Source organism: Arvicola amphibius, chromosome 5, assembly GCF_903992535.2.
Source record: "Arvicola amphibius chromosome 5, mArvAmp1.2, whole genome shotgun sequence".
NCBI classification, from domain to species: Eukaryota; Metazoa; Chordata; class Mammalia; order Rodentia; family Cricetidae; genus Arvicola; species Arvicola amphibius.
Window position 1 is genome coordinate 152,910,698 of NC_052051.1, and position 17,783 is coordinate 152,928,480.

General features: G+C 49.0%; 1 protein-coding gene across 4 annotated transcripts in view; it reads right to left on the minus strand.

Annotated features, from left to right (window-relative positions):
• Nucleotides 1-16,101: 16,101 nt before the first annotated feature.
• The window catches only part of Ctdp1 (CTD phosphatase subunit 1), a 60,576-nt gene continuing 58,894 nt past the window's right edge, over nt 16,102-17,783 (minus strand). For all 4 annotated transcript variants that reach the window (XM_038330230.1, XM_038330229.1, XM_038330231.1 and 1 more), the window contains one exon: nt 16,102-16,892. In XM_038330230.1, the coding sequence (XP_038186158.1) occupies nt 16,751-16,892 (142 nt within the window). In that variant the 3' untranslated portion in view covers nt 16,102-16,750. The remainder of the gene's footprint in view (nt 16,893-17,783) is intronic.

The following is a 17,783-nucleotide window of genomic DNA, read 5'->3' on the forward strand; positions in this document are numbered from 1 at the left end:
GGGTCCTGAAGCCGAGAGCCGTCCTCACGCTATACCCTCTTCACTTAGCCTTTGTGACATCAAACAGCAGCATAGGGTTTTAGTTTGATTTTACTCTGAATGATCCCACTGAGCTCCATTGGCCCCCATTGGGCCGGCTCTGGAACCTGTAGCTCCTCCAGGGGCCGGGTGACTTTTCTTGGTGAAGGGAGTGTGGCAATATCTTGTTTGTACTCTAACAAATAAAGCTTGCCTGAAGATCAGAGGGCGGAGCTAGCCACTAGTTGACCATAGAGGTATGGAGGTCTGGACAGACAGACAGGAAGTGATTTGGCTGGGTGAAGAGAAGAATATAAGATGGGAGGAGACATGAGGTCAGCCTTTTTCAGATGAGGAGTTAGCAAGGTAAGAGTGGGCTATGGCTTGCTCCTTTCTCTCTCTCTCTCTCTCTCTCTCTCTCTCTCTCTCTCTCTCTCTCTCTCTCTCTCTCTTTGTTCTTTCTTTGGTTTTTCAAGACAGGGTTTCTCTGAAGCTTTTTTAGAGCCTGTCCTGGAACTAGCTCTTGTAGACCAGGCTGGCCTCGAACTCACAGAGATCCGCCTGCCTCTGCCTCCCGAGTGCTGGGATTAAAGGCGTGCGCCACCACCGCCCGGCTCCTTTCTCTCTCTTATCTTTCAACATTTGCCCCAACATCTGGCTCTGGGTTTTTATTATTAAGGCCAATTAGAACTCATGCAACAAGGGAGCTCTTGACAGATCTGCTTCTCTTACTTGAACACTTAGCACCACCAAGTGCTCTGGTCCACGTCCCTCTCCTCACATTACCAATAGTGATAGCCAACAGAGATGGGCTCAAGGATGAAGAAATTTGTTCCTAATGCCAGATAGCAACTGCTGCAGAGTCCCAGCTCCTTCTGAGGACCACAGCAGTCCTGTTCATAAAGAAGAAAGGCAGAAGGTAAGCACTTTATTACATCAACCCCGGTGGAATGCAGGGGTCCCCCCGATTGCTTAGACGCATGGGGAGAGCACTAATGCCCATGGAAACATTATGCCTTTGCTACTGGGCCTCTTTTCAGGCAGAGACAACCTTACAGTCCAGGCTGCTGAGTAGGTGACTGAACACTGTTGGGGAATATTATTTGAAGGTGTGTGGCTTTTGTTTATGCTGCATTTGCTTAACTCTGTGAAGCTGTGATTCTTTGCCTAAGACACCTGATGGTCTTTACAAAGGGCTGAACAACCAATAGCCAGAGCAAGGGTACGTGGGGCTGGCAGGCCGAGAATAGAAAGGGAAACGAGGGAGAGGAGGAGCAAGAGAGCAAGGAGAGGAGGACTAGGGGAAGCCACCCAGCTACACAATAAGCCATGGAGAAAGAAATATAGAAAGGTATACAGAAATAGAGAAAGATAAAAGCCCAGAGGCAAAAGGTAGATGGGATAATTTAAGAAAAGCTGGCAAGAAACAAGCCAAGCTAAGGATAAGCTTCTGTGTGTGATTTATTTGGGAGCTGAATGTCAGCTCTCCCCAACCCCCCCAAAAAAGCCAAAAGAGCAAATAATCACAAGAGAACACAGCCATTCTCAGAGGAAACAGAAATGAGTGTGGAGATGATGCCCCCCCCCCAGCAGAATAGTTCACCCCCTCCTCCCTCCTTATCTTCAGCCACATTTGTCAGCATTGCTTTTGAGGTTTGACCAGGTGGGGCTTATGAGCCACAGATTGGTTACTTAGAAGACATTCTTTGGGAGGGCAGCGTGGGATGGCGGTGGCATCTGGCTCACATGAACATGGCGCCCTACAAAATATCTGTGTTGATGCTCATTGGGAAACACTGGCCAAGTGAGGTCACTGCCTTTTGGTGATGAGTTGCCTGTGCCCAGTCAGAGCCCCAGTGAGACTCACAGGACCCCAAGCAGGGTCCTCACGGAGTGGAGAGGATCCAGGGTGAGACACTGGCTGCTGCGGATGTGCAGGTCAAGGATGCTCATCTGGGAGGCTGGAAGAGATGGAGAAGAGGTGGGGAGGATGCTCTCAAACGTAGCTCTACAGTGGCTCAGGGGACATTCAGCCTGATATCTACAGCCCAGTCTGGGGAGGAGGCCACAATCCAAAACATTGTGTAGGGTCTCTCTTCAACCTCACAACTCTCCCAGAAACCCCTGGACTGAAGCAATGTGAGAATTCCACAAAGGTGAAGAGACTTGGGCCCAGGAGGCTTTCAGATCTGCTTTGAGAGTCGAGAGAGAGAGAGAGAGAGAGAGAGAGAGAGAGAGAGAGAGAGAGAGAGAGAGAGAGAGTCATAGCCAGCGACAATGTTCAGTCTAGCAGGTCCTTTTTGGATAGGACCCCCTTCGGCATTAGCTATTCTCTCTGTACAAGCAGGAGGGTGAGGGTGCAGCAGCTGGGAGGCAACTGGCTCCTGCCTGAGGTCTCTGGGGCTATTTGCTGCCAATGATCCATTTTCTTTTCTGGACTGTGCTGCCTTCTCTCTCCATGCGACCCAGCCATGTGGTTCCCAAGTACTTCATCCCCAGCCGTAGGAAAATAAGATGTCACCTTTCTAGGTGTGGGACCACTCAGGGCAAAGGGAGAGGTGGGGGCCAGTGAATGGCCTGAGCTCCCATAGCCCACCAGCACAAGGAGACATTACATGAGGTCTGAGAAGGCCCAGAGAGATGGCTCAGTGGTTAAGAGCCCTTGTTACTCTTGCCCAGGTTCCATTCCATCACCCATATGGAGGCTCACAACCAACTGTAACCCCAGTCCCAGGGGATCCAATGCCTTCTTCTGGCCTCCTCATGTACCAGGTACACAAGTGGAGCACATCCATACACATAGGCAAAACACTCATAGACATAAATAAATTCAATAATAAAGAATGCAAATGCCCACTGCTCCATGGGCAGCTGGACCACACTGTCTCCACTCCCAGCAGCCTCTGGAAGCAGGGACTGTTCAGAGCTCTCCCTTGTGCCACAAGGATACTCAGATGCCTTGGGACAGGGGTGTCTGTAGATGGCTTCAAGCTGACTGTGCACACGGGGCCACTCTCCAGAAGGGAAGTAGGGGAAGCTTCCCCAAGGCCCCTTTCCCAAGGTGACATGAGGCCAGGCATAGTCCTTGTCCGACCCTGATCTTGAGCCTCAGGTGGTTGGGCTAGGAAAGCAGGAAGCGTGTGTCACGCCATCTCCTCATTCCCCAGTCACAAATCTAGACTGACTTTTCTGGAACACACCATCATCTCCGAGGAGATGGGAAAGTCAGGAAGCAATGTCCTGGAAAGTAACCAGAATTTTCTAGTGTCTCTCCAGGGACAGGCTTATGGGAACACACCTCGTCATGTCACACTGGGGCATGCTGGTCCTAGGAAGACCATAATATTTTCACATACATTATTCCAATCCAGCTGTTCGCAGAAATTAACTGACTTATGCAGAGAAGGAGGAGCCAGTCGGCTCTAGGCCGTGCATCCTGGGGAGAGATACTGGTCCACCTCTATCCCATCAGCCTTGGCCATAGGGCTAAAGCTCAACCGGAACTTCTGAGGTTAGAAGAACATGGGAGAGGTACCACCTGCCTATACCCTTCCTAAGCGGGCACTTGAGGACATAGTGCCCTAGCTGGTGCCATGGGCTCAGAGTCGGCACTAGGATGTTGTGAGCATGTGCTCCAAACACAATTCCATGTCATTTTTTAATCACATGGACTCCCCAAGAGCTCAGCCTAAGATGGGAAACATTACAAGATATAGACATATCTGTATGTTGTGTGTTGATTCCAAGAACAATGCCCCACTGGACATTTTCCAAGCCAGATATAGAGAATAAAATAAGAACATGGAGACTGTGTTTGTAATTGAAGTCTGCTACAGTGGGCCAGGGTCTAGGAAGGGGCTGCAGACTGGAGGTTGGTGACACACACACCAAGGATGCCGTGGTTTGGGTAGATGCAACCAGCCTTGGCCTGTCTTTGGTGTCCTGGCTCTCCTGGGTGCCATGCGCACTCCTGTGGCCAAGCTTTCTATCCGGTAGACTACAGGGTCTGCTGCCCCCCTGACATGGAGACTCATGTTCTTTTCAGCCACAGATCAAGAACCCACAGCCACTTGTGTTCCCTAGCAGAACACCCCAGGTCCCATGGAGCCTCGGATGAGTCCAGCTGAGCCTAGAGCCAGGCCAGCCAGAGCCTTGACATCCCTAAAAGGGGACTCGAGAATGAAAACAGATCCCCCAAATCCTGTCCATCCTGTCCAGGGAGCTGTGTCCCATGATCCTAAGACAGGTACAGATTTTATGCCTTCTGCCTGATGGCTCTTGGAGCAAAGGAATAGAAGGGGATCCCTATGGTGTTGTGTCACCCTTGTGGCTGATGAAGACCAAAGACAAAAGAATCCTCACCCTGTTCCTCGAGGATGCTCTGTGTGAGCCCTGGTACCATCTAGGTCCTGATGGAAATACAAACCCTCCACCCCACCTCCTGGTGATGCATTCAAGCACAGGCGTGAGAAGCCATGTCCTGTAACTCACAGTTCATGAAGCACAGACTGACATCTGAGAGAAAATATCTGTGGAGCCCAAGGGAGACTGGGCTTTGCCCTAAGCACTCCAGTCCCGGGCTGGCGGCACTCCTGGCTGGAGAATGCAGTAACCCTAGTCCAACCTGTCCAACGGTGCTGATCTGAAGACCCTAGTTTCTTTGTAGTCTGGTGCAAAGTAGACCACATTGCTGTGATGGTGACTGTCTTGCTAGATGTGGCAGTAATGGGGACCAGTGTCCCTGACCCTGTAAACAGACTTCCAGAGGTACATCCACAGCTCCCCTCTGGCCTCCTTGAACTTTCCTATCTACTTCAGCCGTCTGTGTCTCCTTCATTGGCCAGGCTTGTGGGGATAGCTTCTTTATATACTTGGGGCAACCAAAACTGAAATCCTGAGTGATTAAGGGAGACCAGCGCCTTTCCTTTAGGTGCAACAATCCTCATGGGGACATCCTGGTGGCTGATGGGGAATCTTTGTCAGCCAATGAACTGTAAGAGGTGGGACCAAGTTAGGGCATGACCTTTTGGGTACCCAGAGAAAAACACTGGGTGGCCCGGGGTTTGCTCTCTCTCTGTGGTTCCCACGCTACATAGCTGAGCTTGGGCTTTTAGTTCCTGTTTCATGAGTTTGCCCCTTATAATAAAAAATATATAATTGGTCTATCTTGTAGTTAGCCTGGTATTTCTCAACCCATGATAATTCAACAGTTGGTGCCAAGAGTGGGGTTTGGGCAGCCAGCCATCACCAGGCTCTGCATGGTGCATTTGGGTATTTGGATAGCATCCCAGCAGTGGCAGCCCTGAGTAGCCACTAGCCTCGGTAGCGGTAGCTTCTCAGAACCACTTGGAGTGCCTCCAGTGGACTGTGTGGCTGGCTGTGGCAGGGCAGCTTCTGGGTACAGCTTTCCTGGTGTTCCACAAAAGCTCAAGTGGATGTGGGCTTCTCAGGGTGTCTCTGTCAGTGTTGCTGCCTTGCTGTCCCTGAGCAACTGCAGACCAGTCAAAGCCCTCTGCAGAGTGCACAGTCTGTGATTTACACTAAATAACTGCTTTTAATTTGAGCATATTTTTCAATAAAATCCAATTCAAACTGTTCAAGCTGGCCATGCAGCTACAACTGTGACACCTACTGGCCGGTAATGGTTATTGCACCTACTCCAACTTGTTACAGGTGAGATTTATAATCTAAAAGGTCAAGATGACAGATAATTTAACAGGAGTTCAACAGCTTTTTTACTTATACCATGGATGAGGTAGAGGAGGCCTTGGGCAGGCAAGGTGACATAGAGACCCTGCGTGTGATATTAGTGACAATAGACGTGATTGTGAGTAGTGGGAGCAGGTAACAGATTTGAACACTCATGAGAAATCAATTTTGCCTCATTAGGACCCCAGATTTATAGCTAGCTGGCCATTGACATGTTCTCACCTTGGTTCCTGCCATGACCCAGATGACTTGGGTCTGATAAGCTGATTGTGACCGTGAGGGAAGGAAGAAAAAACAGATGCCTGCATAGAAAAGCTGGGGTCAGGTGGGTTCTGTTAGACCACCACAATCCAGAACTTCAGTGTGTTTATTGGGAGCAGCACAGGGAGAGGAGTCACCTGGTCTGAAGGCGAGCAGTCTCGAGCTGTAAGCATCACAGCGGAAGGAGTTGCAGCTGCTAGTACTTAACAAACTGGTCAGTCCTCACGTGGACCCCAGAGGAAGGCTTGTTATCCTGGAGGCTCACCCTAGGAAGGCTTTGCTGTGGGTCTGATGCATTGGAGTCCTCGACATGGTTTTATCCATGGTTTTATCACTGAGGCTTCCTCTGCTCCCTACTGGCCTCATTTCTGAACTTAGTGGACACTAAGTTCACTGCCATGATGTCCATTCTGTAGATGGGGAAGCTGCGATGTGCTTAGCATCTTTAAGGAATAGCAGGGGTGGGACTTAGAATTTCTACTCCCACTGCTCTCATAGGGTGAGTGTCTCTGGGCACACTCCTCCCAGCACTAACTAACCTGGCCTCAAGTGGCAGAACTTCCTTCTTTCTTTCCCTGACCCATGGTTCCATCCACAGGTGTCATCTGGACATCTGGACAAAGGAGACAACAGGAAGAGACCGTACCTACCTGGATGCATTGTGATTCAGAATCCGGTGGCTCTCTGTGATGGCGCTTTGTCCATTCGGGAAAGGCAGTTCTGCCACGTGAGATGTGTCTGCCATAGATCAGCCTCAATGTGAACCTAACTTGCTGGATCAGATGTCCCCCCCATCCCCTCCCACCCAAGGGAGTGGTTAACTGAAGACATCTAAAAGCACCCACAATAAGATGACTCTGGTTGTTACTCTGATTGTTCTGTGCATCTTGGGGAGTGGGGTATGGAGTAGGGGCCAGGGACAAGGTTCCCTGCACAGCAAGGTGCTAGAGGTAGTCACAGTAGTTTCATCAGGTCCTGTGAGAATGGTCAAGGGAATGACATGACAGCTGTAGGATAGGGCCACAGAGCTGTGCTTCATTCAGCACTGGGGTAGCATCCACCACACTTCCCCCAGTCTGTGGGACAATGGTCTGTACCCTGCCACTTGTATTATTTTTAATAAAATGCTGATTTGCCAGTAACCAGGCAGGAAGTATAGGTGGGGTGATGATGACCAGGCAGGAAGTAGAGGCATGGCAATGAGAATTAAGGTAAGAGGGAAGTTTGAGTCTGCAGTTGTTACCCAGAGACAGAGGAAACCAGACACAGAGCAAGCAAGATGTGACTGCCTCGCCAAAAAAGGTACCAAGCCACGTGGCTAACACAGACAAGAATTAGGGCTAATATAAGTTATAAGAGTTAATAAGAAGCCTGAGATACTAGGCCAATCAGTTTATAATTAATGTAGACCTCTGTGTGATTTCTTTGGGATTTAATGACTGCAGGAATCGGGCAGGACAGAAACATCGGTCAACACCCCAGTAGTTATGAATTAGTGGTATTGAGAATGCTCGGGAAAACTTTGATGCTCTAACAACCAAGGGTGCTCTGCCCATCTCTCTAGCATGCCCATTGGAACTAAGTGCACATGACTCAGGGTGACGTCAGCCTCTGAGGATTCTGAGCTGAGGAAGGAGGACACCTTTACCAGCCCTGGTGTCTCTTGCATCCCTGCGAGCATGCTGATTGCAGGAGGTGGTATCTCTTAATTACTGCCCGTTCACCTTCTGAACACCATGCCACACTTGCCGGCCTGTCAAGTTCCTAATGACCTGTTCATGTTCTCAAAAACATACGGGTTAATACTGGCTTATTGATGAAGCTATTAAATGCCAATGTATTTCACTGTTCTCAGGGGAGTGGGTGGAGGTGAAGTGGAAGAGGCCAGTGAGAGGCCCAGGGAAGGGGGGCCTTCTTCTTTATGTCAGCTCTGCCCTGCAGACCAGCTGCAGACCTCCACGGGCACGGGAGACTGAGTGTGTGGGCCAGGCCTGGGAGAAGGGGCCAAGGGGGCTGCTCCACTCTTTCTGGTAGGGCATATTCCCTCAGGGTTGTTTTTTGGTTTTTGTTTTTTTGGCAAGAAAAGCTGAAAGCTTAGGTTGGAGAAGTAGATAAAGAACACACAGGCATGTCCAGCATGGTGCTGCTCTCCGTATGCCCCAGCCTGAGCCATTCAGCATCCAGTTCCACCCAAGTACCCGGGGGACCTTTGGCACAGAACCTGGGAGATGATGTCCTTTCAGGACTTCTGGTGTCGAGAGAGATGGAAGCAAAGACTCCATTACCGGGGAGGGGGAAATAAACTAGTTTGGTAGCATAAGGGACAGTGTGGAGGAGCACCTCGTTACCCATGCTATGCTGAGGGAGGAAGCATATCTTCGCCTCCCACTTGGCCCAGAGATGGAGGTTCCCAGGCTGCACGGACAACTCTCCCTGCCCCAGAACAAACACTAGTGCTTGGGTACACCTGGGCTCTGGGAATAGCCAGGAACCCAGGGCTTAGGGGCATTATCCAGGGGCCCAGCCTGGGTAGCACGAGCCCTCTGTGGCGGTCTGAGGCTTGTTTGCTGGTCTTTAGTGAGTATCCACTTGCATGAGTGCTATTGTTCTGGCTCTGGTAAATGCAGAGTGGATTGAGACAGCCTTCCTTTCTGATTAGACAGGCAGCAGAAAAGCCTCAGCTATCTGTGGTGGCTCAAAAGTGACGAGGCGGCCGTCACTGAGACAGCAGCTGTGGATGATCAAGGTGTGTCTTCCGGGAACCACCATAGAGACTGAAGCAGCATTCCTGCACTTTCTTCCTGCCTTGGGCTCAGGTTGGGACTTATCACTTCCCTTTCAGTGACTTGTCAAACGTCTGACATTCTCCAGAGAATTGAGCCTTTTAAGAAGGTAACTGAACAGTTCTTGGCAGACTCTATGGTAACCCTGCGGGCGTTTGCCTTTGCCCACTTTGGTACCACCCCTCAAGGGAGCCCCTCTCTTCCCTGGGGCTCTGCAGTTCCTGTGAGGCTCCCAGCCATGCTGGCTGCAGACATCCAGAGCCTCCTGACCTGAGTGCCCACTGCCAGTTTCTCTGCTTTTTCCGTGTCAAAACACAAACGATGCATTTTTAGAAACTAGTAACAACAAAATGATCTTGGAGCTAAAATGTTGCCAGTGCCTGGTTTGCATTACTGCAGAAGACCGGGATGTGGGAGAGCCACCCAGGCCTGGGACAGAGGCTGGTACGACACACCCTCTGCTCTCTGCCATCGTTCTTGGAAAAAAGGAACCTCAAGTGCACCCTATATAATTCCATTTCTATGACTTTCTGGAAAAATCAAAACAATAGAGACAGAAGCAGATGGTTACTGGGAGCTGGAAACGAAGAAAAAAAGAGTTGTACTTCGAAACAAACTTTACTTAAATATCATCATTAACAAAACTTTAAAGTCTCTAGAATGAAGCCACCAGCCACATAACGCTCTAATTAAAATTAAACAAAATGGCCTATTCCATTTCTCTGAAGTATGAGAGACTAGTCATCATTTCTATTAGTACAAGTTCATTGTACAGTCATGGTTCCATCATCAATTAAATAGATCATTTACACTGATCAATTCACCCAATTCTCTCTCTGGTCCATTCTCTGCACTCCCACTGGTCACAGGTACCGTGATGTCATATGTATATAAGGGAAACAAAGAGGAGACACTCTTTATATAGACTGCATTTTAATTTCTTGCCAGTTTATTTTGTACAAAGTCTTGTAGTTCTGGTGCTGTTTCATTTAACCAGTCCGTTAGTTGCTTGTGCCCTAGCTACCATGCTTGAGACATCTGATTGATCCAGAACATGAAGGTTTATCTCTATGTTCCTCTCTGAGAGCTCTGCTGTGTCAGGTCTGCGTTTAGGCCTTCGTCCCATTTTGCGTGAGGGAGGGCTCTTCATTGTTTTCCATGTGTGCTTCGATTTTCCCAGGATCACTTGTTGACGACATTGTTCTTAGTGGGTCTTGCTTTGTAGCCCGGGTTGTTCTGGAATTCATTACACAGCTCAGACTGGCCTGAGCGTTGGGATTAAATGTGTGCCAGCTGCCCGCCACGGCCTGCTTCTGTGAACCTTGCTGAACTTGCAGCCGACAGCATTGTATAGGATTTCTTCTGTATAGCATTTCTCCTATACAGAAGTGTTAGCTGGGAAGGCAGTTTTATATACAGTCTGGATGACTTTTTCTTCAGCTGCCCAGTCCCATTTACAAAGAGCACCCACACCTCACATGCTCCCCCTCTCACTACAACACAGGTAGAAAGCTGGGGTACCCAATGCCAGCCCCTGGCAAGATCTGAGACCCCCACTTACCTCAGGCTCTTGCTCCTCTGACTCTCACACGGGACAGACAATGGCATCTACCAAGTGTCACCTTGGCTTGTGACTGGGGATAGAGAAGTAACTCAGATCCCCCAGCGCGAGGTGGGAAGGGAACCGATGAAGCAAGCTGTGGGTACCTGAACCACACCAGGTGACAAACTTCGAGGCCAGCCTGGTCTACAAAGTGAGCTCCAGGACAGCCAGGACTGTTACACAGAGAAACCTGTCTTGAAAAAAAAAAAATGCTTTTGGAAAATCACTGACCTGAAGAACACTTCAGAAGCATTTCACCTTCTACACAGGACACAGAAGCAGGAAGCTGCAGGAGTGTCATGAAGACAAGGGTGGAGGAGTCAGGCTGAGCAAGCGCCTGATGGCGCCGCACAGCTGAGCTGCCTGCCATGAGGGGTGTGGAGAATGTCCTGGGAAGTCCTCCCAGGATCTGGGGGCAGATGCCAAGGAGATGAAAATGTGAGAAGTGACAGACAGTGGGAACTGAGCTGCTCCCAGAAGTCCCAGGAAAACCCAAACGGAAGCAAAACCAAAGGCAATTTATGCTAAGAGGATTCATGTATGCAGGCTTGTTCTCAAACAAAAACCAGCACAAAGACATTATATCCAAAGAAATCCTGAAATAAAATTATAAAAACAAGTCTAAAAATGTCCTAGACGTTCTAGAACAAGACCTTTTGTAGTGGTCATGGCACTTATGCACAGCGGGGCCTGACTGGCTGACGGCTGGACCAGCCATTACTGACTTTGGGAAGATCCTCCACGAGGGTCAGAACGACCAAACGATCCTCTCAAGACTTGCAGATGAAGTGGAATTCCAAGAGCCAAGAAGTTGTGGATTAAAAGACCCACCAGAGAGTTTTCTCAGTTATGGGCAGAATTGTGAACCCTACAGCAAGGCAAACTGCTGAGTCCACCCTCAGCTGCCCCTAGCACTGACACAGGGCTCCCAAGCCTGTCTGAATGGATCTTTCTACAAGTCCACCCCAAAGTGGCACTATGTATTTACTCAATGTAGTTCCAATGACTTTAAAAGACTTGGGTTGCCACAGAGCAATTAAGTCATTTTGATTACAAAATATCCTGCATAATTTTATGTATTTAAAAATTCACATGAGTATTATGTTCTTACTACAGATCATTTCAAAGACAAAAATAGGTAGTGGGGCTGGCTCATGACCCAACTTTCAGAATGGCAGATCTTAAAACACCACTCCTGAGCCATGTATCTTAATGAAAACTCAGATATTTTATCCATAAATGTTTCAATATTTAAAATAATAACTTTCTTTTTTTGGGGGGGATATATCAAGACAGCCACACTGACAATAAAGATTAACCATTACAATAGCATCCCCTAACGATGAGCAGTTTATTTTGGTTGTAAGAAAACCACTTCTGAGACCTGAGAATCTTCTGGAGGAAATTATGCATCAAACCCTCCTGCTGGGATTCTGAATGCATTGAGTTTGAAAGTCTAACAGTGTGATTGATGAGATAATTTTTAACTCCACCTAGATAAATAGTTAAGAATGAGGAACTGTGGGGATGTAATTCAGTGGCAGGGCACGTGCCTAGCACACACAAGGCCCTGGGTTTAAGTGCCTAGTGCAGAAATACAAACAAGCAAACATAACAAAACAACATGAGGACAAGTTTATAGAGTTTTCGAGTGTGACGGAGTTCATACCTGTGGGGAAGGTCTGCAGCTGACACCTGGCCTCTGCTTACGTCCCTGGCCAGTCGGACACTGAAGTGGGGAGGTCACCATGGAGACAGGTGAAAGCGCAAAGACTGATGGGGGCTGGGAAGACCTCCGAGCTACTCTTGGGACACACAGACCACATTAATGTAAAAATTAGAAATTTAGTGGCACCAAGTAAGAGCCCTTGAAAACCAGAAAAACCGATAGACGATTGTGCACAAAACACAGAAAAAGGCACAGCAAGAAATGGCGCTGGAGTCAGCAGCAGGACACAATGGATACAAACCTAAGTACTCGTGTGTGTGTGTGTGTGTGTGGTTTTTTTGTGGATGCTCACTGCCATGATGCAAAAAGCACATTTTTATTGACTTTGGAGGACTTTGTTTTTGTTTTTACTGAGCTATTCATTTTCCTCTGCTCCCTTCCTTTCCTCCCCTCTCCCCTTCTACCTAATAGTTTTACAGTGGTATCTAGCCACCACACACTCAGGTGTTGACCACAACTATAGTAATCGCGGTCCACATTTACAACCACAATGTCCTTTGATAGGGGAGCACCTAAGCCAGCAGTGTTTCACCCAGAGACAGAAAGAATAAGCTACGTAGCCATGAAGGACTCAGAAGACAGGAAGGTTGGGGAGGCCTTGTGGCTAGGTCTGCATTTGCAACACGAAGCAAATGTACTCAAAGGTCAGTGCTTTATGGCTGCCTTGAAAATTTATAATAAAAACCTCTGGATATGAACCACACTCAAAATGCCAACATTGTTTCTCTAAAAAGATCAGAAAGTAAACAGCATGGCAGCCCACAGCTGTAATTCCGACACTCGTGACCCTGACCATGAGCCTAAGCTAAATCTGTGTTATACAGTAAGACACAGTCTTGGGGAAAAAAAAAAAAAAAAAACAAAAAAACAAGGGGAAACCATTCCATTCCAGTTGTTACAGATTTTCAAATATTGGAAGGTAAGTCAGTTTGTTGCCGACTTATATAAAGATTTCTTTAGGGCTTTGATGAGTTCTCTTGGTTTAAGCCAGTGTCTCATGGAGCCCAGACTGATCCTGACTTCACAGCAGCCCTCATGATTCAACTTCCTTGCAATGCATTTTTAAAAATTTATTTTTATTTTATGTGCACTGGTGTTCTGCCATGGTTGCCAGGTCCCCTGGAGCTGGAATTACAGTTGTGAGCTGCCATGTGGATGCTGGGAACTAAACCCAAGTCCTCTAAAAGAGCAGTCAGTGCTCTTAGCCACTGAACCATTTCTCCAGGGCTGTGATTCAACTTCATGAGTGCACAACCTCACCCAACTCTCGTCAAGCTCTAGGTAATAAAAAAGACTTCAGTCAGGAAGTGGTGTATGTCTTTAATCCCAGCACTTGGGAGGCTGGGGCAGGTGGATCTCTGAGTGTTAACGGCTAGCCTCATCTACAGAGTGAGTTCCACGACAGCCAAGACTACATAGAGAGCTTGACTCTATTAGAAAACAAAAAACAAAAAACCTTCAGAGAAACAAGTTCAAGCTATTAAACTTACTAATATCTAATTTCAAATAGATGTACAAACTGTGAGTGAATAGCTATGACCTGTGCCTGCAGAGGACCTGGGTTTGCTGCAGGGCTTTCATGGTCATTCACAGCCACAGGTGTGCAGCTAGCTCTAGACGGGTCTTCAAGAGGGTTGCAGGTCAGGGGACTAGCAGTCAGGGCCTACCAGAGGATATGGCTAGTTCTGACAGGAGTCAGTATGGAATCTTGAAAAACCTTGTGGAAGGGCTTTCAACACCCACTTCCTGCTTGGCCCAGCCCTGGCACTGATGTGCAAAGGCAGCCAACACTGAGATGGGGAACAAAGTCCATCTTAGGCATCTCTGTGTATGTGGGATGCTCTGGGACTAAGCCACACCTCAAACAGAACAGTAAAGTCCTGGGGACAGGTGCACAGACAGATGGTGGTGGTCTGAGAGGTGCCCTGCCCCGAGCTCCTTGGAGGCAGATAGACTGGCCACCCCGTAGCAGTTTCCCTACTCACCTTCCAGGGGCGGGTGGAGGTGGGGCCAGGTTAGGAAGGGTTTTGTTCATCTGGGCTAGGGAATGGGATGAAATGCATGATTGATAGCAACATAAACATCAGTGATTGACAGCCATAAACATGGTCTGGGTACAGGAGCTGAATGGCAGCTGACAACCCAGATGACCATGCCACCAGGACAGAATGATACTGCGAGAAGACGCTGACACTGACCAGCACTGCTCAGAAAGCCAGGTGGAGAGCTGGTCTGCAATATTCCAAGCTGATCTTAATGATCTATTCTCACTTCCGACCCAGCGCGGCTCTGCCAACTGACTGGAAGGCACAGAGATATTGTCTCCTGTCGCTGGAGTAAACAAATGTACTCAGGGACTCTGGTGAGCTTGGCTTTTGGGTGTTTGCCTGCTCAGCATTCATTTCTGGGCCCACAGGGGTCTTCCAATGACCTCATTCCTTGTCCACACCGTTCAGGTTAGAGTATAAACCATATTAACCAAGCAACGGGAAAGCCCTGCAGAGTAGAAAGGTAATCCAGAGGGAGTCCTGGCTCCTGATGATGTCCAAGCATTTAACACCTAGATGCAGCCGTACCTGGAGCACCGTCCCTAACGTCTCTGAACATCAAGTCTATCCAATCACAGAGCTGAGCCCACTGGAGTATGTTCCCGAGGTATAGCTGGGCATGGATGCCCCAGTCTTGATCCCAGAGTTCACTACCAATGTAGTGATTAATCCGGGAAGGGGGCATAAGGCATTGGTGTCTTTATGAAGGAAACTCACCCTGGCTGCACTCCAGCCCTGGCACACTGGTAGAAGGGGCTCCAGTTTGCATGAAAGCAGTATGAAAATCCCCACTGGGAAACCAACAAAACCCCAGGTCCCACCGCTAGCCACAGCTGGCTGGTGACAGCGGCAATCTAAGACCCACATTTTGGACAGCCTCGAGTTAAAATTTAGGGCAACCTGAAATGGATTGCCCTGCTGTGACCTTTTAACCATCAGGTATCTGCTTTCCTAACACCACCAGGAGGGGGTGGGTGGCTGACCTGACTGGGAAGCTTTGGGCAGGTTACTTCCCCCAGGGAGACAGCTCCCTTGACTGAGTTCTTCATTTTATACTTATTTGCATATGCGCACGTGGAGTCTACGGAACAGAAAGTATAGGCTCTGGAGTAAGAGAGGGAAGAATGCCTTGGGTTCTCACGACCCCCGAGGTTTTTGCTTTTCTGGCTGCAGCCTGGAGCTCACGCCTCCTAACTCATGCTGGCCACCTCTCGGCCAGCACCTACACAACCAAGACTGCAGACCTCTCAAGTTCCATTCCATGGTCACATCTGTGTGGTGACCAGGTTCCTTTTGGAACTGTCGATCCCATGTTAGCAGATTCTCCTCTTGCTCGCCCTTCGCTGTCTGCTCACGTCATTCTTGTAGGAGAGACGAGAACAGGCGGGAGACAGAATGAACCATCTCAAGGACAGTTCTGCAGCAATGGCAGTGACCTCATGGACCCAGCATGCCTTCCTGACCACAGCTTAGCAGAAGACGCTGCTGCAGAGAATAAATGTCTGGCTCTTACTGGCTATGTCCCCCAACCCCGGCTTTTTCTGAGGACACCTGAGTGACAGACTGACTTACAACATTGCTGATCCTGGCAACAACACAGTAAAGCGCAGTAGCTACATCTCATGATGAACCCTCTCTCCAGCTGTGGCCCCGAGCACCAGCCTGACTCCCCCAGGTGTCCATTTCATGCTGGAACAAGTCTGCATGTTCTTCATGCGCTGGTACAAGCATCTGAAAAATTTCCCCAAGTAACAGGAAGAGATGGGGGCAGCAACGAGTGGGTGACAGCAAGCTCCACCATCCAGTCCCAGGGAATTACTTCTCCATTGCTATTAATTATCTGTTAGCATGCTGTGTTTGTCCTACAAGCTCTGACAGGGAACAGGTTCAGGAGCCGGGCTGAGGGAATCCCAAGAGGCCGCTTGCACTGCTGTCATGGACCAGAGGAGAGAACTTACAAAAAGGATTTTATTAAATGGAAGAAGAATCTGGTGGGTGGAATATGAAATATACAAAAACTTTACATCTCTTAGGGCGGCATAGATGAGCTCTCGTCACCCTGCCCATGCCGCAGGCTCCGGCCCAGGCAGCCCAGGCTGCAGACAGCACCTGCATCAGGGAGCAGGTCATGGGGACTGAGGGTGGCTGGGCCCAGGCCTGCCTGAGTCTCGGTGTCCTGTACACGTGGATGCACATTGCTGTCGCACTTAGAAATCCTTCAAGATTCTGATCGTGTCAGCTGTGAAAAAAGCCCAAGATGCTAGGTTCTCGCTACATTTCTCTCTAAGTCTTACTGGGTCCCCAGTCCTCACACTAAATATGCTGTTATATTCGAAGGGAAGCCCCCAAGGCCTCTTACTACATGACCAGACATCACATAGCCACTCTCGCCACGAGAGGCCCTGCTGAGCTCTTTGGCTTAACAACCAACTCCTCGTAACATTCTGTCGCTTAAAAAAGTAGACTTTCCTATAGTAAACTTCTTACAAACACTTATTTCTGCAAAATAATGTGTTTCTGTATGTGGAGCTCTGCAAAATATACGTTTTTCCGGAGAAAGAGGACCCAAGCCAGAGGCTGGACTGGTGGCAAGTCCAGGTCACATGAGGTCATTTAGCTCCGCTTCCAGAGCAGCGGCCATCTCGTCTGCTTCCGAACTGCTGCCCTCCTCATCATCGTTGCTGGATTCCCCGCTGGACTCGCTGGCAGCATCTTCCTCGTTCAGCTTTCTCTTGTGGCCCCTGAAGACAGAAGAGAAGCAAGACCATTGTGAGACTCTGGCAGAGGGCAAGCATGCAGCCCTTGGTCAAGTCGGCATAGGAAACAAGCCTGTGGTCGCTGCCTCAGGGAGGGCATGTGATGCAGCCCCACTCCACAATGGTTCCATCTGGACGGAAGGGGAGTGGCAGAGCTGTGTAGACTGGTGGAGAACCCCATCTTCAGGTATATGCCAAGGAGGAATTCTGTAGGTGTAGGTGACAGATCTGCAACAGGAGAGGCCACAATGAAGGAGAAGGCCGGAGAGTAAGAGGTGATGAGGTGGGTTGACGGACAGGGTACTCACACACCTGTGAGCTCCCAACCTCACTGGAGCTGGTTCTAACCCAACAAGGCACGCAGGGGACGGCTCCCAGATAGTAAGCTGAGCGAGCATGGCTAACAGGAATGACCACCACAGTGACAAGAACAGCTGCTATGGGTGCCATGCCACAGTCTGCAAAGACTCAGTCACTCAGGAACTGTCTGAGCTGTCTCTCTCTCTCTCTCTCTCTCTCTGTGTGTGTGTGTGTGTGTGTGTGTGTGTGTGTGTGTGTGTGTGTGAGAGAGAGAGAGAGAGAGAGAGAGAGAGAGAGAGAGAGAGAGAGAGAGAGAGAGAGAGAAGCTTGTGATATGTGCATTCCTTTCTTTTGTTATTCAAAGTTCCAGTACTAGCATAAAGCAAAGGTCAGGTCCATAGAGGAACAACTAAATAAAGACTCAGGAGGGGAGTCTTTTATCACTCAAGGCTAAGTTCTGAAAAGAATCCAGTCACTTCAGCTGACTGGGTGCACTTGTTTGAAAGCCCGTTTCCTCAGGCAGTCCCTCTACTTCACAAACTAAAACAAGCACCAGCACTTTGTACAAACAGCAAG